The sequence below is a fragment of the Ovis aries genome, chromosome 8 (genome assembly GCF_016772045.2).
Source record: "Ovis aries strain OAR_USU_Benz2616 breed Rambouillet chromosome 8, ARS-UI_Ramb_v3.0, whole genome shotgun sequence".
Classification (NCBI taxonomy): Eukaryota; Metazoa; Chordata; class Mammalia; order Artiodactyla; family Bovidae; genus Ovis; species Ovis aries.
The window spans coordinates 31,113,800-31,139,100 of record NC_056061.1 but is presented as its reverse complement, the minus strand read 5'-3'; the positions used below and the strand labels follow the sequence as shown (position 1 = coordinate 31,139,100).

At 43.5% G+C, this 25,301-nt stretch overlaps 1 protein-coding gene and 1 long non-coding RNA gene across 2 annotated transcripts in view; one reads left to right on the top strand and one right to left on the bottom strand.

Annotated features, from left to right (window-relative positions):
• The window catches only part of PRDM1 (PR/SET domain 1), a 22,512-nt gene extending 6,093 nt beyond the window's left edge, over window positions 1-16,419 (top strand). Inside the window, exons 3-7 of the mRNA XM_004011238.5 lie at window positions 2,374-2,493; window positions 6,019-6,271; window positions 11,361-12,481; window positions 12,923-13,051; window positions 13,397-16,419. Coding sequence (XP_004011287.2) covers window positions 2,374-2,493; window positions 6,019-6,271; window positions 11,361-12,481; window positions 12,923-13,051; window positions 13,397-13,969 — 2,196 coding nt within the window. The 3' untranslated portion in view covers window positions 13,970-16,419. The remainder of the gene's footprint in view (window positions 1-2,373; window positions 2,494-6,018; window positions 6,272-11,360; window positions 12,482-12,922; window positions 13,052-13,396) is intronic.
• LOC121820168 (uncharacterized) overlaps window positions 16,223-25,301 on the bottom strand; it is a 32,085-nt gene continuing 23,006 nt past the window's right edge. The window contains exon 2 of the long non-coding RNA XR_006060607.2: window positions 16,223-25,301. This is a non-coding gene — a long non-coding RNA (uncharacterized LOC121820168).

The following is a 25,301-nucleotide window of genomic DNA, read 5'->3' as shown; positions in this document are numbered from 1 at the left end:
CTCAAAATTCTATGATTTGGTGTCTCTATTTATTCATGTGTGAGTATATAAGTACCCAAAGCTCTATGGATCTCAGAACTTAAAATATTAGTGTTCTGTCTCACTTGTAAAGATAATCTGGTATTGAGGCTCTTTTATTTGTTTGGGACTTGAGGATTTCCCTAGACCTCCCTTTGCGGACAAATTGCTCTCCTGTCTTACCTGGTGAGTTGTATTTGTATGGCTATTGATGGCGCCCTTTAATGCCCTCTCATATCTTCTCCAGTGACCCTCCTATGGCTGCCCTCAAAGATGTTTGGTGGCGTATGTCTTCTGCAAATTCTTTTGTAGGAACAAGTTGCTGGTTGACTTCTTTCGGACCATAAGAAAATGTTGTATATTTTCTTAGTGTAGGATTGAGAGCTGAATACGAAGCCCATTGGTTAAAAGAATGGCAATTCAGGAGAAAAACCCTGACCTCGATGTCATACTATTTGTTGGTAATCAAGCTCTGACTCCCAAGACATTGTATGCAAGAGACTATAATTTAAAACAAAGTTGATAAACCAGTTGAGTACCTTTTTAAAAATTACTGCTTTAAAGTGGATATGTTGAAAATATCAGCTGCTAATCATTGGCTCACCAGTGAATGACATTATTTGTTTTTCCTGTTTATCATTTTAATATTATGGAATAATCACTCAGATATGAATGCCAAGTGATTTCTGCCATAAAAGCCAATTCCATGAATTTTTCCAATTCATTTCAATAATATGTAATAAACAATAACCTCTGAATAAGTCTACCTAAGCTCTCGGATGTTTTTTTTTAACTCAAGAATTTTATAAAGTACTCCTCAGAGCTATACTGCCAACATATGCCAATAACGATGAACTGTTATTGAAAGGGCAGATAGATGTAAATGAGGCAGGGGAGGAGAATGAAATGAACATCTGCTTTTTTCAGCTCTTGCCAGAAATTCATAACGGACCAAAAATAACACTCGAGCTCACCAGCCTTGTTTCAACTTATGTTGGGTATAGGAAATTTTCTTTTTTTCTGTCTTTCCAGTCTGGGTATGCTCCATTGGCTTGTATATTTAATATTAAATTTTTAAAATTAATTTTTAAGTCATGTATATGAGAAAGACTGGTCTGTCACAAGCGTGTAGGTGTGTTCTGTATCCTTTTAAACAAAGATTTCAGTTGTTGATGCGATTTAATGAAGTATCAGTGTATATCAAAACCAAAATCTTAAATTCCACTGCAAACATTTATTGATTCATATATAAAGGCCTACCGTTTCAGGTGCACAATTAGAAAGGAGCCACCAGGGATAATAAAAACTGGAAATAAATGTGTTTTTACCTCTCCTCTTGGTCCATATCAATAAGGCATTCAGTAAGTGATTTGTAGGCTGTTTTGGGTGAAAAGAAAATCAAAATGGGAAAGTGAGTGAATAAAAAAACAAAACAAAATGTACTGCAAAATGTTGTAAGGGACTGTTACAGAGTTCTTTTGAATAATGATGAATTGCTTCCTGATTAGTGGTTGGTGACTTTTTTTTAAAACCCCAACCCCCACCCTAAGAAATTTACCATCAGGGAGGAACTGGTATAGTTAACATGTTTCTTTTTAGCAAGGCCCTCCAAAGTCAAATGTGTGATCCATCCAGTCTAAGAAAGTCATTTCCTCAGATCTTAGAACCCACAGCTCTCCTAGGTATAAATTCCATTTCAAAGGAAGACTTTTGACCACTGGTTGAGCAGAAGATGCTAGAGAAGAGCAAAGTTACTTGAAAGAATTTCCTTCTACCAAAGAGAACTTACAAGTTATAAATAAAGGGGAAAAAAAAAAAAACCTCATCTGGAATGAAAAAAATATATTATGTTTTGTTTCTGGTTCCTTAGGCCTTTGTGGAACAACCAAAGAACATTACTTTGGTTTCTGAGGTTAAAACTATTTTATTCCCCTTAAGTACACTGTATTTATGGTTTGAGGGAGAAGAAGAAATAGGAAACTAGGAACGGGCTAAAATGATCTAACCTTGACTGTCTAATTCTGCAGCATTCGAAACTCATTCTAAACCGGAATAGTTTTACCCACTCTGTTCTTCTAGCATAAAAAGTATTAATAAAAAATATTGGACCCTCAGTCACCAGAGAACTAGACTGTTATACTTGGCTGAATATTTGCTGATGATCTGTGAGTTTAACAGATAGTCTTCCCCAAAAGTCAAGCTCGTTAATTATATAGGCACCATTAATGTCTGCTCTCCATAGCACAGTTTTGTTATTGGTGGTATTACCATTTGACAATTCAGTTCATTGAAATGAAAAGATCGATTCATATTTTACTGTTGAACTCACTGTTTCATGTGTTTTACCCCCTTTAGATTACTGGAGTGGTGAGTAAAGAATACATACCAAAGGGAACACGTTTTGGACCTCTAATAGGTGAAATCTACACCAGTGATACAGTTCCCAAGAACGCCAACAGGAAATATTTTTGGCGGGTAAGTAGAGAAAATTTTCCCTACTCATTAAGTATTAGGGGGAAAAAATGAAACTAAAATTGCTGGGTCACTTCCTTTTTCAACTGTCCTGGAGCTCCCCACAATATTCAGGGTCCCCATGGACACAGGGAATTCTAAGCAATTGTGACGAAACTGGTTCAAAATTCAGCCTGGGAAACACAGCTTGAAGGTAGTTGGGGTGAAGGAGGTGGTCTGTGTGAATCTTAATTTTTTCGATTCATTAGAGTTTTGTGATGAAAGGAAACAGTTTGCTGCTTGCTTCAAGGGTAAGTTCATTTGCATTTCTGTGCAAGGAAGTAGTAATGAGTCACCTTAGATTTCACCCCTTCTTGATTTCTTGCTGACTTAACTTTAATTGAATGGACGAGTAATCACAAGTGAATTACCTTGAAAATAAATGCCATTTAGGAAGGATGAATAGAAGATGGTACTGGAGGAATGGAAATGGACTACAAGGCTCATCCTGTTTAACTGTATCTGTACCATGAAACTACTGGATTTGACAATACATAAGTTATTCCATAGTGTAAGGGAGATGCTTACAACATTCAAGATGATAAACTTTCCTTTAACATCCCATCTAGTCAATCCAGTTTCCTTTGGAATATCACAGTTAGAAAGAATCTCACAGGTGAGCTAATTAGATAGAATCTTTCGGTAAAAGACCCTGGATGAGAATGAATAGATGGATGAGAATGAATAGAAAAAAGTGGACGTTTTCCATTTTCCCATCCATGTCTTTGGATACTCCATTTCCTCAATTAGAAAATAAATTTAAAAGCAATTATATGTATGTATATAGACTTGCATAAAATGTACATGATTCCTGGGAAACCTTTATTGAAATTCTTTCAAGAAACAGTTGCATGGTAGCAACAAAACCTGTATTATACTTGTTTAGTCGCTAAGTTGTGTCCTGTTCTTTTGTGACCCCATGGGCTGTAGCCCACCAGGCCCCTCTGTCTATGGGATTTCCCAGGGAAGAATACTGGAGTGGGTTGCCATTCCCTTCTCCAGGGGATCTTCCCGACCCAGGGATTGAACCTGTGTCTTGTGCGTTGGTAGGCAGATTCTTGACCACTGAGCCACCGGGGAAGTCCATTATTATACTTATTCTGGTCAGATTTTCCTAGAATGCTTATATTTTTTGGACAAGTATTTTTATAAAAGACCTATATTTTGTGATCACCTAGAAGCTGTCCTAAGAAACAAGCTTTTTTTTTTTTTTTTTTAAACCCAGGAAGTTTTGTGTTTTAAGAAATCTATTTTACTATTTTCCGAACAAAAGAGATCACTGAGAATTTTCCACTATGAATTGCGTGCTCACAAATTTAATAATTACTCATACTTAAAATACATTTAATACCTGACTAATAATGGGTAAAATGTGAGTGCACTTTTGCCTTTATTGCCAATAAGGTCTTCTGAGAAGTGAGCCATAGATGTTTGTAATTCTTGAGTCTAAGGTCTGAATTAAAACAATCCAGCATTAGTCTGGTTAATGCATGGTTCTTTCAAAAAAAATGACAAGAAATATTTAAGAACCTCCCATCTCTGTCTCAGTTCCCTAGTTTATTGAAGATTCACTCTTAAGTAGCTGAAATGCTTTCCCTGAGAGGATTTATTTGAATTGGTCCTTCACATGCAAAGGATACTGTAGGAGATAACTCCCCACATGTTGTTAAAAGCATCCTGATTTTGTTGGCAGGAATATGAACATCTGTTGTGAGGAAAGAAAAAGTTTCATGCAAATTACACACAGAAGAGAAGGGATGTTCAAGTTGAGAAACCAGTGACATTTCTTGTAACTGTGCTATGAGTCAGCACGTTTTTAATCTTCTTGATAATATATGGAAATAAAGGGAGGGTGATAGGCAGCAGTGTTCATCTGACGTATCATTATTTTATTTTCTTGTGGGTGTGTGTGTGTGTGTGACTTCATGGCATCGACATTTCTGTTTTAAAATGAGGATACAGTAAATTGTAGTCTGTGGAAGACTGACTGGAATCAACATACCCGAAGCTTTAGAAAGCAGTTTCCGCCCAGCGAAGAGTGCAAGAGTGATGGAACCCCGTGTTCCTGGAAGTTTGCACATCAGAGTAAACAAACTTGAAAACCCCTCTTGATAGCAGAATTCACCCAGCCTTGTTCCATTTTCTCTTAACAAAACACACCGCAAAAGCTCTCACAAGCTGCTTTGATGAAGCCACATGTATTTCCCCCTTCACAATTTACAGGAAGTTACTCTTAAAAGAAAGTGATTCTGGTGTTTACTGCCTGTGTTAAAGGGACAGAGTTCCTTTTTGTCTCTGATAACGTTTGAGCGAAATACAGAAACACTTTAGAGATTAACATAGTCAGTATGTGACTAAGAACAAAGCAATGACCTGCTGTCCGGTTAGAGCAAAACTGCTGTGAATCATGCCCTATGACTTGGAGCCTCCAAGATGCAGAAAACCAGGTATTGCTTGTATATGTGTAAGGATCTTTCTTAAGTCTGAAGATGAGATTGCTATATCTTAAAAAGAGGGAAAGAGAAACTTTCTGGGGAAGGTAAAGGGTCTGTTTATAGTCGTTTCAGTAAGACTACCTTTTTACTGAGTGGCCTGAAGATATCTGCTAACCAGAAGTAGTATTACTTTAGGACAAACTTAGAATTTCTCATTTTGTATTGCTTTTAAAGAACAACATGGTTTTTACCTCTTCTTCCAAAAACACAAACCCTATGGCTCTGTGAGTGGTGTCTTAGCCAACCTCCTCACAGATAAGAGGGTTCCCTCTCCCTTCCTCAGCCTTGGAAGAAAAGCGCAAGGCCGAACACATTAATCAGGAGGAAAAGTGACTTCTCAGTAGACTGACTGTCAGATGCTGGCTTCTGTCCCAGTGTTCACTTTGTTATGGCAGGTGAAGTTCACCTTGGCCCCACCCAGCGTTTCCACAAAAAGGCAAAGTTCCAAGTATTCATATGAACAAGTGTTACTGCTGGACTATGAGGCTTGGGGGTGGAGGATGTTTGCAGAGTTTAAGCCCGGGGCGGGGGTGTAGGAAACGGCAAGTACAGAGGCCATAGAAAAAGCTGAGAGACTCAGTTTGACGTACTCAGTCGGGTTGGTCTAATACCTAGTGACTCAAAGCATTAAAAGTCAGAATGATCGGAACTCAAGCCAGTAGTGTTGCCTGTGTGCCATTCACTGCGCTACCAGATAGAGTACGAGGTGCGCCAGCTCCTTAAACCAAATCTTGTGTTTCATTTTCCTGTAGCTTTTCCCCAAACATGAAAAGACCCTAAAACTGAAATGGAAAAGGTAACTGACAAAGCGTGCCTCCCCTGTTTCCTCCCTTATTTCTGCTGATTCAAGATAACTCCGGCTAAACTGATTTCCTTTTCTAACGAGGCAGTCAGGGACCAGAAATCACACTTGCTGTGTATTCTCAGAGGTGCTGGCAAGCTTTCCGTTGCACTGGGGGCTTTCTTTTCCATGTCTCTCTTCTCTTTTGCGCAGATCTATTCCAGAGGGGAGCTTCACCACTTCATTGATGGCTTTAATGAGGAGAAGAGCAACTGGCTGCGCTACGTGAACCCAGCACACTCTGCCCGGGAGCAGAACCTGGCCGCCTGTCAGAACGGCATGAACATCTACTTCTACACCATTAAGCCCATCCCTGCCAACCAGGAGCTTCTTGTGTGGTACTGCCGGGACTTTGCAGAAAGGCTTCACTACCCTTATCCCGGAGAGCTGACAATGATGAATCTCAGTAAGTGGATTACAGAAAAAAAAAAATTTAAAAATGCTAGTAATGTCAGTTCTGCCCCCTTTGCACTAATAACATGTTGTTTAATTACATGGCTTCATTTGATGGGCCAAGTAGGTGGCTTAAACTCAGCACTGGGGAGAGAAAAACAATTTTTTTCAGTCTCTATTCCCTATAATGAAACTTGATCATTTAAAATCTACTAAGAACAACTCTGAATGTACAGGAAGAAATAAAGGTCCAATGCTAATCTGTCCAAAAGGGGACAGGTAGGATTATATTGTAATAGAGATTAGTTCTGACATGCCAAGGATGAAAGGTATAGTTCCTTGTTTGTGGTAATTTGTCAGTGCTTAAAATATGCTTTGAAATGTAGATGCGCATTTGGTTATCAAGTTATGGTCTGATGTGAAACATAAATTGTTTCTAAAAAAACTTGGAGCTATAATTTTTCAAATCTTATTCAAAATGGATAACCCTGAAGATTTTATATCTTCGCTTCCTTCCTTATGGTAAAAACCTAATTATCTGATCTCCTGATCGGTATTACAGTAACCACCTATCACTTTTATCTTAACAAATTTTCAGTTCCTTAGGTTTATAAGCTTTTACTTTTCTATTGGTTAAAGTTGCTGTCATGACCTCTCTGCAAAAGGCTACTTTGTTTTAGTCATTCTTAAGTGATCTCTAGGAATGATGTAAGATTTACCATAAAATTCCAACCTGTTGTAACTATAGTTGTATATTCTCAGACTGCTTTTAAAGCAGATTTTTAAAATCAGCTCCTTTTGATTACAGAGTTTGGCATCTAAATGCTGAAATTTTTGTAAGCTTTTGTTTTGATCTCATTTCCAACATAAGGAGAAGTTGGAAGAACAGTACAGAGAATTCCCAGAAACACTTTACCCAGATTCATCAATCATCCCTCTGCTGTCCCATTTGCTTTATCTGGAGTCTAAATTGTTTTAGTTCACATTTTGGCCTTTGAGACCTTTGGGATGGATGTTAATATTAACATAAATTAGAATTTGACTTAAATTTTTAGCCAATTAACAAACCAATTACTTATCCTAGTCAGGTATAATCCAACTCTATAGCTATTTGGTACTCACCCCACACTGTCTAGTTGACTGCTCTCCCAATGATCTCAAGACTATATTTGTAGTTTTCTGAAAAGCTGAGGGTATAAAAGCTTAAAGACCTCTACCATAATATCTTTAAATTTGTGTTTGTGGTCCTTATGTACACACATATAGTGCACCCTTGAGGTTTGGGAAAAAAACCTTGAAATGTTTGGAAACAAATTGGCCTCCAGCTTGAGCATAGTAGGTATAATCAGGTCCTGGCCAATGGTGGTGGGTCTTTTCCCTCATCTCTCGAGCACTCGCAAGAGTCCCCATTGTATCACTAGTGCCCAGCGTCCCAGGAGCCCTTCTGCTCTCTCCCCCTCTGAGGTGCCAGGCCCAGTGGTAAAAGGCAGCTTGCACTCCAGCAGGCCATCTCCCAGGAACATGCGCTGCTGCTTCCTGGCTTTCTCAGCATAGCCGCAGCTTCCTCTTGAGGGTCTCCTCCTATTCCTTGAGCTCCATCATTCGTGGATTCAGAAAAAAGACTGATTTTTTATTTTCTTTGAACTGTAACTCCATTTTAAAAGACCCACCTTGGTGGCTTTTGCAGTAACCACAAAGAAGTTTTTTCACATACATCCCTCACCTCCTTCCACACAAAGAAAGGTCCTAAAGGCCTTGCATTTTTATTCCCCAGCAAAAGGCTCAGCACAGAATTTTCCAGGTTCAAATGGTTATTCTTTGAGCTTTGAAGGAACTGTTACATTCTCTATGAAATGACACCTTTGTTCCCTCAAATATCTGTTGTTGTTTATGCAGAGTTTTTTCTAAATGGTGGTTGAACATTTTCAGGTACCCATTCACTGTCCAGTATTCGTAGTACAGAATGAAAATTCACAATAACCAGTCACAGTAAGCCAAGACTCCTGCTGCCTGTTGTGAAACCAGTTGTCTTAGGTGTGGTAACATGATTGAGATGCTGATCAGGAAAATTTCCACTATTTCATCAGGCCTAACAGGTAGATTGTGTCTTCAAATGAGTTGTGTTGGGTTCCATGTTTCATGCACAGTAGAGGCCTGTGTCAGAATCTCTGTGGGGGCTTTAAACTGGCAGTGATGGTTCAGTTGGTAGAGTTTTGAGGAGAAGAGATTTGAAAAAAACTGAGGTCAAGAAAAATAAGTAGCCAGAAATCACATATAGTTATTAAAAAAAAAAAGGAGTAGGAATTATTAGGTTTAAGTCTTATCCTCCCAAGGTTTTTTTTTTCTTTGGTATATATATTTTTTCAGTCTATCTAACTAGCCCATCTAGAAAACAGTTGACCAAATTATAGACTTCTAAATGTTAATCTGCTTTCTCAGTTTCAGTTGAAAACAGACTTTGTTTTGCCTACTGCAGAACTTCTAGGTTCTTTCTTATAGTCTTGGGGGTTCTTATTATAGATCGAAAATGTGAGTCGGCATAATTAAGCCATTCAGAGCCTTCAGAAGCAGTTCACTCTTGAAATGACTCCGTCCGCCTACAGCCATTAAAGAATTAAGAACAAAAACAGATCTTGATTTTCTTTTTCAAGTTAACTCAAGCTGCTGCTGAGTGGGAGAGTCAGAAATGACACCAGCTCCACTGATTACTCAGCTACTGAAGGATGGTTTTTTTTTAAATATACCTTCATGTAGGCTCCATGAGGGCTTCCCAGATGCCGCTGGTGGTAAAGAACCCATATGCCAGTGCTGGTAGATATAAAAGATGGGCTCGATCCCTGGATCAGGAAGATCCCCTGGAGGAGGGCACAGCAATCCATTCTAGTATTCTTGCCAGAAGAATCCCATGGACAGAGGAGCCTGGCAGGCTGCAGTCCACAGGGTCGCACAGAGTCGAACGCAACTGAAGTGACTTAGCAGACACATGCACAGATTCCGTGACTGACACATTAGAACGCCTGAGGGGGCTGATACTGCTCTCCGGATATTTTTTTTTTTTAATAGGAAACAAATGTGTTTTTGTGAAGGTGTAAGAGATACTGAACATTTATCATGGAGCTATGATACACTAGGCACACTCTGCTCAGTATTTTGCATAGAAAATAATAAATTCCAACTTTTTCTTGCTGTTGGCTTGATTGTTAGCTCTGCAGCAGTTCAATAATTGGATTATGGAGATACTCACCAATAACACCTGACTAAATAGGAGGGCAGTGCTATGGACAGATTAAAACTTCCTGCTTATAACTTTAATTTATTGAATTTTAGAACCCAGAGAGCATTGACGCTACTAGAAAAAATTAGGAGACTTAGATGTAATTTGCCACATAAAAATGGCAGAAAGTTGTGATGGTGAAGTTTCTGTGTTTTCTTTTTTTTTTAGGGTTATATCTTTTTTTTTTAAACCTGAGCCTATATGGTTGCCTCCAAATCATTCTTTTTTTGCCTCAAAATTCCCTCCTGTGGCTGTGAGATGCCTTGCCTATCAGCTTTCCAACTTAGTTGTCTCTCTTCTTTTACCATTTCAGCTTTAAAAAACAAAAGTGACAATTTGAACTTCCTGCCTGCTGAGCCTCACTGAAAGACTGATATTGGCCTGATAAGGGGGTATTTATTTTGGTTTCATGGCTTCAGAAATCCCTCTCCCTCAACAAGCTTTCCATCACTGCCCCCATCAGCATCTTCCCTGATAGTGTCTGGGCTGTGTTTATTCTGGGGCTTCGGGCTCACCCGGGAGTAACTGATAACAGCCAGCAGAGATAACATTCTGAGGGGGCTCTCAAACTGGAACCGAATCCCTCAAGCCTGTCAGCCTAGAGAATGGATTTGAAGAGTTCAGACTCTGGAGTCCACAGAGTTCATTTCTAGACCTATCAGGTATCAATCAAGCCTAGAGTTCTTCTCCATTAAATCAAGCAGGGACAACAAAATGATGCTTTTACGGAGGCTTAGCAAGGTCCCCCGAGCCTGCCTTCTTCTCAGGCTGAGGCCAAGAGCTCTCCTGCCTCTCATGGCATCTATACAAACCCACAGCTGATCCTTCATCTCTCCCTACACTGAGGGCAAGTGTGCAGGCTGGAGTGCCTACCAGCCAGTAACCAGAGCTCCAACCAAGCAGCTTGTATTTTACTTTTGGTTTCCAGGGAAGGCTGAGCAGGGAGTCGTCGGTTTTCCCAGCTCTGGCTGGTTGGTGTCTTCCCGAAAGCATCTTTCGTTCTGCGAGTTTGGAGGGAGCAGTGCTTGTGGCATGGCCTGGAGAACCTGTCGTAAACAGGCTCTGTTTAAGAACATTGCTGCTGTTCCTCAACAGTCTATTTACCGAGTAATAATATGCCATCTTTTGGAATAAGTGTGTTCATCTTCGCTGCCTGTTTTCTTTGGTGCTCTAAGTAATTGAACTGGCTCGGAAAGTGCCATTTGTGGTTTGGCAGCGATGACTAGCTAACACCTTGTGATTCCGGGGGACAGCATTACTGGGAGCCTGGTGAGACCCGGAGCCTCAGTGAAATTCTGGTGTTGTCAGCAAATCCAGAGGAAGGGTTCACATCACCTTGCTAATCGGTTTGACAGAGGCAGTTTGAAAAGGATTTTATCAAATTCGTATTAAACAAGAATGGAGGTGAAAATTGATGACTGCTTATTACTTGAAATGAGTCTTCATCTTTCACATCTGGTTCACAGGGTGTGCTGATTTCCTTTAGGTAAACTGTGACTTTTATTAACCTGTGACACCCCACACCCAGTATTTCATGGAGATACGCTCCTATTCTAGATTGAACAGGACTGTTCTATCATGAGGTTCCTACCAGTGGAAACAGTCATCCAAACGATGTTATTCATTCAACTGATGCCACCGGTGACCCGGTTTTGCTGAGGAGGAACTGGAGTGGCATGAGCCTTTGAGAATGAGTGGGTGTTGAGAAGCCAGGTGGCCCTCTTGGGGAAGCTGGGGCTCAGGTTTGCTCAAGGAGAGAGAAACCTGGGCAATGTCGCTTCAATTTTCTGTCTCCCTCTGCGTAATCATCACCCTTTCTTTATTTCAGCACAAACCCAGGGCCGTCCAAAGCAGCAGAGCACTGAGAAGCATGAACTGTGCCCCAAGAGTGTCCCGAAGAGAGAGTACAGCGTCAAAGAGATCCTGAAACTGGACTCCCGCCCTTCCAAAGGGAAGGACCTGCACCGCTCCAACATTTCACCCCTCACTTCCGAGAAGGACGCGGATGACTTCAGGAAAGACGGGAGCCCGGAGATGCCCTTCTACCCGCGCGTGGTGTACCCGATTCGCGCCCCGCTCCCGGAAGACTTTCTGAAAGCACCCCTGGGATGCTACGGGATGGAGCGGCCGCCCTACGTCACTCACTCCCCCATACCGTCCTCCGCGACGCCCAGCCCCTCGGCGCGCAGCAGCCCGGACCGGAGCCTGCAGAGCTGCAGCCCGCACAGCAGCCCCGGGAACACGGTGTCGCCGCTGGCCCCCGGCCCCCAGGAGGCCCGCGACTCCTACGCCTACTTGAATGCCCCCTACGGGGCCGCCTCCGAGGGGCTGGGCTCCTTCGCCGGCTACGGGCCGCCCACCCACCTGCCGCCCGCCTTCATCCCCTCCTACAATGCGCACTATCCCAAGTTCCTGCTGCCCCCTTACGGCATGAACTGCAACGGCCTGGGCGCTGCCGTGGGCAACATCAACAGCCTCAACAGCTTCGGCCTCTTCCCGAGGCTGTACCCGGTGTACAGCAGCCTCTTGGGCGGGGGCGGCCTGCCTCCCCCGATGCTGGCGCCCGCCTCGCTCCCCAGCTCGCTGCCCTCAGAGGGGGCGCGCCGCCTGCTGCAGCCCGAGCACCCCCGGGAGGTGCTGGTGCCCGCGCCGCACAGTGCCTTCTCCCTCCCCGGGGCGGCCGCCAGCCTGAAGGACAAGGCCTGCACCCCCACCAGCGGCTCCCCGACGGCCGGGACCGCCGCCACGGCCGAGCACGTGGTGCAGCCCAAAGCTACCTCAGCGGCCGCTGCGGCCCCCGGAGGCGAGGAGGCCGTGAATCTCATCAAGAACAAAAGAAACATGACTGGCTACAAGACGCTCCCCTACCCGCTGAAGAAGCAGAACGGCAAGATCAAGTATGAGTGCAACGTCTGCGCCAAGACTTTCGGGCAGCTCTCAAATCTGAAGGTAGGCCTGGCGTGGTCACCCCCTACCCCCACCCCCCACAACGCGCGGTCTGTCCCCGGGAGGACACACAGCGCGCCTGAGTACTTAAACCTTCTGCGGGTTGTAGATTGCGGTTTCTTCCCTGTAAGACCCAGGCATGGCATCGTCGGCCACGCAGCTTGGGACCCGTTACTTCCCCTCCCCCAAGTGTCTTCTGATTAATAAACATCTGAGGTTTGGGCTAGAGGATCAGTGTGGAGTCCCTGCCTAGCCTGTGACTTTTCTTTAGCTCAGACACGACAGAGTGTTCTGAAACTCACATTGGGGTTTGATTTGTTCTAAGACTTCACCTTGATGCTTAAGAGGTTTGCATCCTAAATGCCCTGAGTCTTTGAGCCGGGACATTCACTCTCACAGCCTGCAGAGTGGGAGCCAAGCTAAGGTGTTGTGGCTTCTTTCCAGGTCCACCTCAGAGTGCACAGTGGAGAACGACCTTTCAAATGCCAGACGTGCAACAAGGGCTTCACTCAGCTTGCCCATCTGCAGAAACACTACCTGGTACACACAGGAGAGAAGCCACATGAATGCCAGGTGGGCAGTGTTTTCTGGGTAGAACTTTCGATCTTTGCAGACAGTGTCTCAGCAGTCACCCTCCTGGTGTCCTAAACCAGCACAAGAATTCTGCCTTCCTTAGGCTGCTGATGAGATGAGACAGCCAGCTTCCACTGGGTGGACAATGGTCGGGGAGGGAAACACCACCCTGTGGGAGCGTCCCCACGTTGCCCGATTTGCCTAACGCTGCGGTGAGGGGCCACAGGGAGTTTTCTTTCCCCTCCCAGGTTGTCCTGTGTGGGTGGGCAGCTGGCACCTCCCCTTGGCAGCTCTTAACCTTCTGGTCTCCATCCTCCCTTCTCTGCCTCCCTCCCCACACTGCAGGTTTGCCACAAGCGATTTAGCAGCACCAGCAATCTCAAGACCCACCTGCGACTCCACTCCGGAGAGAAACCTTACCAGTGCAAGGTGTGTCCTGCCAAGTTCACCCAGTTTGTGCACCTGAAACTCCACAAGCGCCTACACACCCGGGAGCGGCCCCACAAGTGTGCCCACTGCCACAAGAGCTACATCCATTTCTGCAGCCTCAGGGTCCACCTGAAGGGGCACTGTCCTGTGGCCCCAGCCACTGTGCTGCCTCTGGAGGACCTGACCAGAATCAACGAAGAAATTGAGAAGTTTGACATCAGCGACAATGCCGACCGGCTGGAGGACATGGAGGACAACATCGACGTGACCTCTGTGGTGGAAAACGAGATTCTGGCCGTGGTCAGAAAAGAGAAGGAAGAAACTGGCCTGAAAGTGTCTTTGCAAAGAAACATGGGAAATGGACTGCTCTCAGGGTGTAGCCTCTATGAGTCAACAGAGCCGCCCCTCCTGAAGTTGCCTCACAGCAACCCACTACCTCTGGGACCTGTAAAGGTCAAACAAGAAACAGTTGAACCTATGGATCCTTAAGATTTTCAGAAAACAAAAGGTGTTTTGTCTTGTTTCTTAACTTACGACTTGGCGAGTCAGGGTGCCCGTCGCAAGCGCTTGTACATAATTCCAGTTCTGCAAAGCTCTCCCTGACAGCAGATGGTTTCCCTCACTTCTCTGGAATTAAAGAAGGAACCCCAAAGTTACTGAAATCTCAGGGCATAAATGAGGCAAAGACAATATATATACCTATTATATATACTTACTTACACCCCATCTATATATTTGAACCTGTTGTATTTTGAATATTTGTGTGAATATGTTTGCATAGCCTCCCCATTGCTAAGACTATTGCCTAGCCATAATTATTTTTTCAATGATAATCCTTCATAATTTATTATACAATTTATCATTCAAAAAGCAATAATTAAAAAAAGTTTACAATGACTGGAAGAATTCCTTGTAATTTGAGTTAAGTGTTATATTTTTGTCTGGTGGCCATTCTTTGTAGATAATTTCTGCACATCTGTTTTAAGTATCTAAGATTTAGTAAACAGATAACATTACTTCAGTCAACCTCCCTCTATAATAATGATTTGAAAATGAGGTTTGAGTATTGCCAAAGTTAGGCAGTTGATGTGTTCATTCACAGGATTATATTATTTGAACAGCCTTGTATCATTTGAACATAATTTGGGGGTATGTTTGCAGAATTACCCAGTAATAGGTAGAAGAAATAAAAATCTTGTATGTTTCTGTAGAGAGTTCAGCATTCCTGCCCCCAGTCACGGATTTACCAGAAAGGTGGTAAGAAGGCTTTGCCAGTCTGTCTCCCTCTTCAAAAAAACAGCGTCGTCCCACCCCCAAAGTCATGTGACCATTTGGAGTGGCCATGAGACTTTAGCATCCCAATGTATTATCTGAAAATGTGAAGAAGACAAAATGCCATGTTTAAAACCACTGCAAAATGTTTCCAAAGCACAGGTGGTTTTTTATGGGTGAGGTCTGGGGGCACGAGTCCAGGTGTTTTTGTTGTTGGTCTTTTTTGTTATCACGTCAAAATTGCACAAGCATGGTGCTCCACCAGGAAGGATTTGAGTTAGATAGGTTCGGGCCACACTTTAAAAACCAAAAACCGGAAAACGGGTATTCTCGTTGTCTTAGGGTCAAAGCGGGTAATGAACATTCCTGTCCCCAATACATCAGTTGTATTTGTTTTTTCTGTGCAACTCAGACTTTCCTCAGTATTTGTGTTTTTACGTTTTATGGTTAATTTAATTGAAGAAGAAAGGGCATTGCAAAGTTGTTCAACAACAGTTACCTCATTGAGTGTGTCCAGTAGTGCAGGAAGTGATGGCATCTTTAATGATTTGCTACTCAAGAGGAGAGAGCATGCGTGCGCCAGAAAGATGGAATGCGTCCCATTCTGCCTCGTCCTCTGCTAAGCCCAAAGATGACACGTTGGCATTCAAGGTGTAGCGGACAATGATGTATATTTATAAATCTATTTATACCACTATACCATGTATATATAATATATTTATAACCACTTAAAATTGTGAGCCAAAACATGTAAAAGATCCTTCTTTCCTAATGGCAAAAAAAAAAAAAAAAAACAAAAAAAAACCCTTTCTGACTCTCTGCTTAATTAACAATGACCTCACAACTACATTGGTGAGCTTGGGCACCCCCTTGGTATTATAAGAGATCCTAAAATCTTGGTGCGAAGGTGGGGACCGCATAACAACCAGGGAGAAAGAGACATACCTTTTTAAACTATTAAGGACAATCTAAGATAGCTTTTTTTTTTTTTTTTGTCACATTCTGATGTGATCACACCCAAGTCCCAGAAATAGAAATCCCATCAACCACTGTAACTTTTCTCTCTCTTCCTCTCCTTCCTTCTTAAATAACTGATGGATCACTAATCAACCTGGTTAATTCTATATTCAGCATTTTGGTCTGTGGCAACTAATGTCAGCCTACAGAAGAGAACAACAAATTTAGGATAATCCAGGGAAACCTAAGAGCCTTACTGATCTGTTCCTTTAAATAATGAAACTGACTATGATATTTTTTTTTGAACAGTGTTTGACAAACAGTCCTTGATTATAAGTAAACAAAAGAATCATACTCTGACATTGACATCAAATACATTCTATTCCCCATCACTCATTTGTTCTCTTTTTTCCCTCTCGTGCTTTCTTGTTAGTGGAAATTTTTACTGAGACCTGCACAGTGGCTTGAGACTTCGTAATTCTCTGTACCATCTGACTTTCCCTCTGAGGCCTCTTACATGTGAATGTTGAGCCCACAATCAACAGTGGTTTTTTGTTTTTTTTTTCTTTCTTCTACTCAAAGTTAAAACTGACCAAAGTTATTGGCTTTTTACTTTGCTAGAACAAACTATCATGTTTACGTACTGGTTTACATTGTTATTTATGTGCAAATTGTCAAAATGTAAATTAAATATAAATGTTGATGCTTTACCAGTGCTTGTCCAGCGTCTTGAATGAAGGGTGAGGGAGCAACACCTTAACCGTACTGTAAGGGTGGCCTTAGGGCAAATTCTGAACGTGACAGTTTACCTCCCTCCTGTTCATGTCCCCACCCCCATCCTCCATCCCCCACAGAGACGATTCCCTAGTTCTCCCACCTCCATTGGTGACTGCATTTGTCAGTGATCTGACACAGTTGATCACCTGCCTCTCATAAATCGACAGTGTAAGAATTTAGTCTTTAATTATGGGCCATAAAAATGTCTTCTAAGAAAAGCATTTCAAGCATGAGCCAGCTATTGTTTGCTTTTGTTGGACTTTTTTGTTTGTTTTACTTAGTTGATGGGCAGTGGGGTGGTAGCGAGGTGAGGAAGACTTGGATTAAGTCCAGAAATGCCATCCTAGCCTTGATCCAGGATGTGTGTGTGGACCCAGCCAGTTCATGGGTAAGGGGCTCTGGGGAGCGCTGGGAGCCTGAGGAGCATGTTGCCCATTGGTGGCGTTATTTTTGCTTCAGCAGTCAACACCCCACAGGGAACCATAGGGAATCTTCTGCGTAGGTTTTCTGCCCTATATGCTACAGTATTTTTTTTTCCCTTCACATTTTAACTCAGGAAGTAGATTTGCCACTTGTGCAATTTAAAACAAATTTCAAGAAAGCTGTTTGACAGGCCTCTGGGCACTTTTAGTATGAAGCTCAGGGATCACAGTAGCCTGGCCATGTGGTCCCAAGGGTTATGTGTTGGGAATGGATCTACTTCTTGTCCACTGACACTTCCAGACACTAACCTTTGTCCAGTCACAAACAAAAAGCAAAAATTGAGTTTCACTTGGTAGACATGAATAGGAGAGATACTTATAGAAAAGTGTTAGTGCCCTCAAAGAAAAAAAAAACCTAAAAGCCCTTCACAAATGGTTTTCATGTTTGCTGCTTCACCCATTACCAAGTTCATGGTACCATGCACGTTAAGAAAATAATGTTGCTTATATTTAGACACTCAAAACTGCCCAGTGTTTTTTTTTAATGTTTCTTCTTTATATTCACTTAAACATCTGTGCCAAGAATTTGAAATGCTGCCAGCATTTTACTGTGGAGTTAAGAAAACCAGACCCTATTGTCATAAATGTGCCAAATGGTGCTGGTTGCACTACTAAATTCTACAGAACCATTGTGGTAATAATTTTTCAAAACAAAGCCCAATCAGATCCAGAGTATAACAGTACTACCATTAATCATTGTTCTTTACTTGGCAAAACATACCTTTTTTTCTTGAGAGTTACGTATCTTGAGAGCACACTTGTGGATTTAGCTGTTTAATGAAACTTTACGTCAGAAGGTAATATTCACTAGGAGCTCAAGTCTCCCCGGCCGTCGTCTACCCCGCTGAACAGAGACTTCAGGCAGCTGTTTTGTATGGCAAGGCAAAACCAAAGAAGCCACCTTTTTAAATCTTTCCTTAAAAGCCCTGTTCAGAAATGACACATTTAATTCTCTACCATAAGAAAACATATAGAATATAGAGTTCCATGGGAGCTTATAAGGACACTTCTAAATTTTCTTCCCTTGGGGGACAGAAAACCACTTTAAAACCTTTAAGTTTGTGTAAGTGAACTTATTCCTGTGTGTGTGTGTGTGGGGGGGGGGGGGTGTGGGTGTGTGTAGCCTTCTTTAAAAGAAGATAATGGGAAAAGGCCAGAGCAGAGAAATGAAAGTAATTAGAGGCACATGCTGGAGGATTTCTAATGTTTCTGGGATAATCTGGTCCACAAAGGAAGGCTGCACCACAGAGGGTGGCAGCTAAAAACATTAATGAATAGAAGAGAAGGTACATAGAATGGGATCAGTGAACCAACTGAAAAGACACTTCTATTTCTTTTATGAGACCATAGAGTTCTTTGTCCATAACATGTCTGTTTCATTATCAGTGTCTGGCCAGAAGAAATCAGACCATTCTGAGCACTTCTGGGTATCCAGCAGCTGCAAGAAATGTTTCAGTACACAGAAGCCTCCCATCACATCCATTTCTAAGTTTCATGTCCTTAGGACTCCCAAGTCCATTTGCTTAAAGTGCTGCTGACAGCTGCTCCTTCAATAAGTGAGAAGTGATTTTAATCTCAATATAGCTTTAATCATGTAATTTAGGCCCAAAACACAGCAAGATTCCAAAAAGTTATTTTTAAGCTGATTTACACAAATACTCCTCATGCTCAGTTTCACAGAATACTATAACAAACCCTCTCCTGGTTTGTTCTTCCTTCTAGGTTTGATAAGTAATGAACCACAGTTAGTCATGTACACATTTCCTCCTCTGAATTTGAGACAGAAGCTTTTGTTCAGCATAAACATGAGCACAACTACCTTGCAGTTTTCTCCTACTCCCATCAAGAAAGAGGAAGTGACAGGTAAATGCCAGTGGGTGGTTTGAGTAGGAAATTCTTCAGTGTGTTAACAAAAGGAAATTGTCCTCAAGGAAATGTGGCACAGCTTCCCATCTTTAGGTAATCTGAAGGATTTGTATGTAGGTTATGGCAACCAGTGTTCCTCCCTGGATGAGGGGCAGAGCAAAAGAAATGAAATTAAACTTAACAGAAGGGACTTTGGTTTATATGATGAAGGTGAACAGCCACCTTTAGGGATGGTAACACTGGGTCCTTTTGGGGGGAGGGAGGAAGTAGTCTCCTTCCTGGGATGGCCTAGAGACAAAGAGCCAGCTTGTCTAAAAGCACAGGATAGGCAAGATGCCTGGCAAGCCCTTCCCATGCTTATAATTCAAAGGCTTCCATAACCGTGTAAGTGATGGTGCACCTGGGGACGAGACAGAGCTAAGGCTCTGGTGGAGAACTTCAGTTTCCTTAATGTTCCTGAGGCCTCCAAGGAAACTGTACATGTCAATATGTAAAACCCTGTATAGAAGGCAGATCTGGAGAGCTTGTCTCATCCAGAGGAAGAGTCCATGATACCAAGAAATGAACTGTGCTGTTATGTTTGTAAAATAGTTGCAAATGTTTTTCCCATTTGAGTCCTTCCCAGGGATTCTGCGAGGGGGTGGAAAATGAGACAGTGCCACTATGACCCGACACCCGGCGCTCTGCAGAGGAGCATCCAGGCTCGCAGCCCGTCAGTGCAGTCCTGTCTTGGGAAGGGAGGGACTGTCTCCATCCTCCCTTCTCCCACAACAAGGCAGCCCTGGTACTATTTCCCATCCATGCAGGCAAAGGAAGTAGGATGAAACCCTCATCCCTTTCCATGGAACACTTTCTTGCCGCCTCAGTTTTACAATGATTAACCTGACAGTGATCTGCAGTGAGACTCACCATCTAAAGATCACGAACTGGGTGACTTAAGTCGTTCTTCGGTGCTACCCAGGGCCAGAGAGATTATGAGCTCCTAGTCTGCTGGAAAGAGTGAACCAGAGATTTTCCTAGTTCTAGGCCTGGTTCAGCTGCTAGTACCTGGATGCTCTCAAGAAAGTCCTAGAATTTCCCTGGGCCTCAGTTTCCCGATCCATAAAATGAAGGAGTCATTCCTGGGCTTTCTTTGTGCTCTTTCGGAGGTATTACATCTCTTAATATGCTAAGATTCCATCATTGTCTCTTTTTTCCTTTCAGTTTGTTTCCCTTGGAAGTCTGATTGTTGCTATAGGCAGATATTTGTAATTTAGAGAGCAGATGTCAGAGGAAAATGGAAATGAGGGACAGGCTTGTATGGAAAAAACTATTGTGGCTTCTTCTGGCAAAAGAGATTCGGCTCACAAAGGTCCTGCTAATTTGTGAGAATCATGAACTTTCCCCAGGAATTAATATGCTCATCTGAAAGGAATCAAGAGTCTTTTAATGGAAATAATGGCTTGTGCTTAAATCAAACCTCTGCTCAAGTGAAGTACCATGAATTCTAGGATGTTTAGTTTAGTGGCTTTTTGTTTTTTCTTCCACATCTTTTTTTTTTTTAATGCCAAGCTTTACTTGCATGAAGAGTAAGAAAGACTTAAGTTTGTTGCTGCAAAAAGGAAAGAAGGTAAAAAATATGGAAGCTAAAGAAGAGAAGACAAAGCCAACCAAGAGAATCCAAAAAGATGTTGAAAGGAAACATTCTGTTAGCAAAGCAATAGAGGCCTCGATACTGTTCTAACGGTTCAAGGTTTAAAAAAGGGAATAAAGACAGATGAAGCAGTCAGAGGGAGGAGAGGGAAAGGTTAAGCCAAGACAGAAACTGTGAGTAGATAGATGTGAAAGGGGCTGAAAATAAGTGAAAAGTGAAAAATTGCTTTATGAATAAACCGTTAAAAAATAGTGAGTGAAAAAGCAATCGTGCTTCCAGTTATTACTGAATCACCCGCTGGTGGCAGCCAGAGGCTGACCTGAGCTGCGACTCCACGCTTAACCTACATGCAGCAGTTGGTGCTGGGCTGCTCCTGTGGGCGGACACCGTTTTCTACTTGAGTGTCAGTTTCATTGTGATTACTTGCCGTCAAGATGCATGTGGCCCATTTTACCGCCTTGAAAACCAAAAAACATGACTTGGTCATCTCTCCAACCTGCTGACATTACAAGGCAGGAGATACAGCCTCTTGGTACATTCAGGACACCAGCTAGGCCAGGAGCTAGGACCGAGGGATGTGAGGGCAAGCAGATCTTCTACGGGAAGTTGATGGGGTGTGAAGGCTCAGCCTGCTTCTGTGTTTTTCTGAAAATGAGGCCATGAGTTTATACTCAGTGATCCTTGTCATTCCTGATGGTGTGTCTGTCAGGGCAGGGACACAGCAACCATCCCACAATCTCTTCTGGGCTCGGAGTCCACAGAATACTCTCCTCCCGAGCACATTCAGGCCAGCAAACAAAATGCCAATCATAGCAGACCCGCCCCCGCTCCTGCCTACTTGAGGAAGCACTGGAGCCCTAGGAAGTGAACCGGTTCCACCAGTTGACTCCGCCCTCCGAGCCTCTGGGAAGAGCGAAGACCGGAAGTGCTCGCACCCACCAGAAGACTGGTCAAGCATCACAAGGAAGGGCTAGTGCAGATGGTACAAGCAATTTTCCAAGCTGCAGGATCGCCCTCCTGCTCATTCCAAGTGTAGCGCACACTTCTCTTTCCGAGCTGCCTGCATGCAGAGCTAACTTTTGATTCTCTGTTTCAACAGAAAGGAGGTGGGAGATGGGTGGTCACAAATTCCAAGATAATTTTGCATGGCAGGGCTTCACTGGCTGTCTCTGGTGGACTGCAGGGAGGCAAGTGGCCCTCAAGTGTTCTAGAGCCCTGGGGAAATTAGTCCTGGGGATCATTTGACCCAAGTGACCCATGGAGCAGCGAGCCCATGCACGCAGATGGCATGGCTGTGAAATCAAAGAATGAGGCCCAATTTTAATGAAACCGTTTCATTTTTAAGAACCAGGATAAGACTGTAGTTCTGTACATCCGGCCAGTTGGGGCTAAGATTTCCTTCAAAGCCTCACACAGTTCTTGGTATCTGTTCTTGCTGTTGCTGCAAGAAGTACCTAGCCTTGTGCTGGTGGAAGGTTTAAGGTTTTCATCCTTGAGTGTTTTCATGGAGACAGGTAAGGATGGGCTTTCAGCATCTCCATCTTATAAATGGGACTGTCAAAGCATGGAAGGTGAGAAGAGAGGCTCAAGCCACCTGACAAGTTCCTGCTGGACCTGGAAACTGAATCCCAGCTTCCTGACTCTACTTCCACTTCTCACTTCCCAAGTCAGCACTTTAGAAGATGCTGCTATTGCCCAGCAGGCAAGGCCCACAGAAGTCACTGATGCTGCTTGTATTTAGGGCAGGCTTGCCAAAATGGCAGGGTTTCACAGCATTAAATTGCTGTCTTTTGCCTTGTCAGGAACTTGACTGTTAACAAGTTCCGCAGACATTTCAGGAAAGCAAGCTGGGGATGGCTAGCCTTGGAGAACCGTGGCCTGCTGCAGCCCAGTATTATTCTGAATTCATCCCAGTTCAACACAATCATTTATATCTCTGAAACCAAGCTTCTTCCAGATATCCCTTTACTGAAAGGCTTTCATCACTCTAGGGTGGCCAGTTCCCCTTCAAAGCGCCAGACTGAGCTGGCATTTCTGCGTGCATTCACAGAGGCAGGGGGTGTGCGTCAGGCTTCAGTGGTTCTGGGTCAGCCTCAGGTCAGCAGTGCTCCAAAGAGGAAACTGAGGCAGAGAGCTCCCAGCTCCCCATCAGGACAGGCCTTGGGGGCCTGGCAACTGTAGCTGAAGAGCACATAGATGCTCAGACAGAAGGCACTGGGCACTTGCAAACATTCAGATGCTATTTTGGATAAAGTGGATAAGTTCATTCCACTTTAAAAGCATGGGGGCGGGGAGGCGTGTGTTTTCTACAAAGGAGAGGAACCACATAAATGGACATCTTTTCTGCTTCAAGTGCACATAAAATTTTTTTGTTGCTTCTGAGTTTAAGGAGGTATGTTCTCTGTTTTAAATATTGCCCATACATAGTTAACCAGCATACCTGGACACAGAGATGAAAGTTGAGAAAAAGCAGTCTGTTGTGCCTTTTTGTTCCCAGGCAGTGTAATCCCAAAAGGCACGATTCCTCTAAGAATTATCTGAAGACTTGCAGTTTACCCACCTGTTAGACAGCTTTTGCAACCAACAGAAACCTTACAGATTTATAGTCATATTGCTTCAAATTGGTAGTTTTTGTCTTCTCTAGTTCTGACCTGCACGTGGATTCCAGACTGAAAATTACATTTATCTGAAGCAAACCATTCAGCCCATCTTAGATAGGTTACAGCTGTTTCATCCATCCTTCCAACTTTAGTGTAATAACCTCATATATTATGGTTCATCTATAGCCCAAAGAATTATATGTTCTTAAGAGGATTGGCTGGGGAAAAAATAAGAAAGAAAAGGAAGGAAGAAAGGAATATTTTAAGACTAGCTATATAACTCAGACATGAGAGAAGCATCTCTTCAATTCAAGTCCCAATCTTGCTCCCATCAGAGTAAGGAGTTAGAATGTGATTAGGTGGAGATGAACACCGGCTGGCAGGGATGCTGAATCCCAGCTCTCCGTGAGTTCTGCTGAGGGCCGCTGGGCACCTGGTGGACTGCTCCAAAAGAGAGGCATATATTTCTTATAAACAAACAAAAAAAAAGGCAGGGCAAAGTCTGTGCTGAAGGTGCACAGACTTCCTTCCTTCCGTACTTGGGTTTTTCTCCCTTCTAAGGGGTGTTTGAAAGTTTTTCCTGTGCTTCTAACTGAGCAGAAACCACATCACGTCTTTTGTCATCGTCTCTGCTCACCACTGGAGACCCTGGTGGTTAGAGAGGGAAAGTCCCTTTCGATGGGGGTAGAAGGTGTTGGGGGCCTGGGAAGGGGGATGGTGGGGAGAGGGGAGAGGAGAGGTCACTTGGGTTTCCTCCTGGCCTAGACAGTATACCCACCCTGACTGGACCCTCCAATCCTCCAAGCAGCAAAGCATGTCTTTTAATGCCCTAATCACCTTAGAGTGATAGAGGAAGAGACCGTTTAGTGCAGGAAAGAATATCTACTTCCAGAGCTCTGTGGTTATGGGAAGTCAGAAGAGTGGCCACGGGGACCTGTGTGTAGCCTGAGGATAGCTTCCACCTGACTCCTTAGCACCAGTCCTGGCAGACGGGTGATGGACTGGGAGGACAAGGAGGGGTGCTGGGAGGCTGGTGCAGAGCTGTATATTTGATTTGAGTTGTTACAGGGCTGTCTTTGTAGTAACCATTCTTCTTTTTATAAATCATGGTAAAAAAAAAAATACACATAACATGAAATTCACCATCTTGACTGTTTTTAAGTGTACAGTTCAGTGGTGTTCACTCTACTCACGTTGTTGTGCACAGATCTCTAAACATTTCATCTTGCAAAGCTGAAACTCTAAGCCCATGAAACAACAGCTCTCTTTTGGTCTCCCCCAAGTCCCTGCACAACAACATTTCTTGATCACAAGCGCTTTTCTTTGGTTAAATCTATAAACTTGATTTCCGTACCAAAACCAGTGCCAGGTTCACGCACCAGCTACCCTGTCTGGGGAGCAGTTCAAATTCACTTGGCCATGAATATTCATCACTCTCTGGGGATCAGGTTCCCAAATGCCTGTCCTCAGCACTTTGGGCTTTAGCAGCTTACAGAGTTGTTATTGGCACCACCAAACTGGTCAGGAATGAAAATAACAATCAACTCCTTAAATGTTCACAAGCCTGTTGGGCTATTGCTCATGTAATTTTGAGCCGCCATCTTGTCTCCTCTCGCTCAGGGGAATGGAATGTCTTCTCCAGCAGTTTGATACTGCCGGACCGTGGGGGAGGACAGGACCACTCGCCTCTCTGATGGCAGGTTGTTTGGGCTCTTGTTGCTGGGCACCACTTCCTCATACAAGTCACTTCTAAACAAATCCTCCCAGGAGGTTGTCCTCCAAGCCAGAGCAGGAGGCAGCTAAGTACTCTCACCCAATCAGCACAATCAATTTGTCATTCCCTGAAAATAGAGTCGTCTCTCCAGTCGGTCCAGTTTCCCACCCCCAGCGCTTGGTGGTGGGGATGGGGAGGAGGGGATGGGAGGAGGGGATGGGGAGGAGGGCTGGCCTTGGAGCAAAGCCACATTCCAGGGGGGAGGGCTCCTCCCAGCCACCACACTGGGCGGGCGTGTTGTGCCTCGTGCTTGCAGCCACCCTTGAAGTGTTGTTGTTACACAACAGTCATGAACTCTGGAATGTCTCTGGTCGTTTACAGCATGACTGTGTCACTCCATAAATGACATGGTCAAGCTTCAAGGCCCAGAATGAGGTTGGCTTGTTTTTCAATAGGTCATTTTCTCCCGCCCAGAACAAAGCTTCCAGGCTTTTACGATGTCCTTCTTACCCTGAGACTC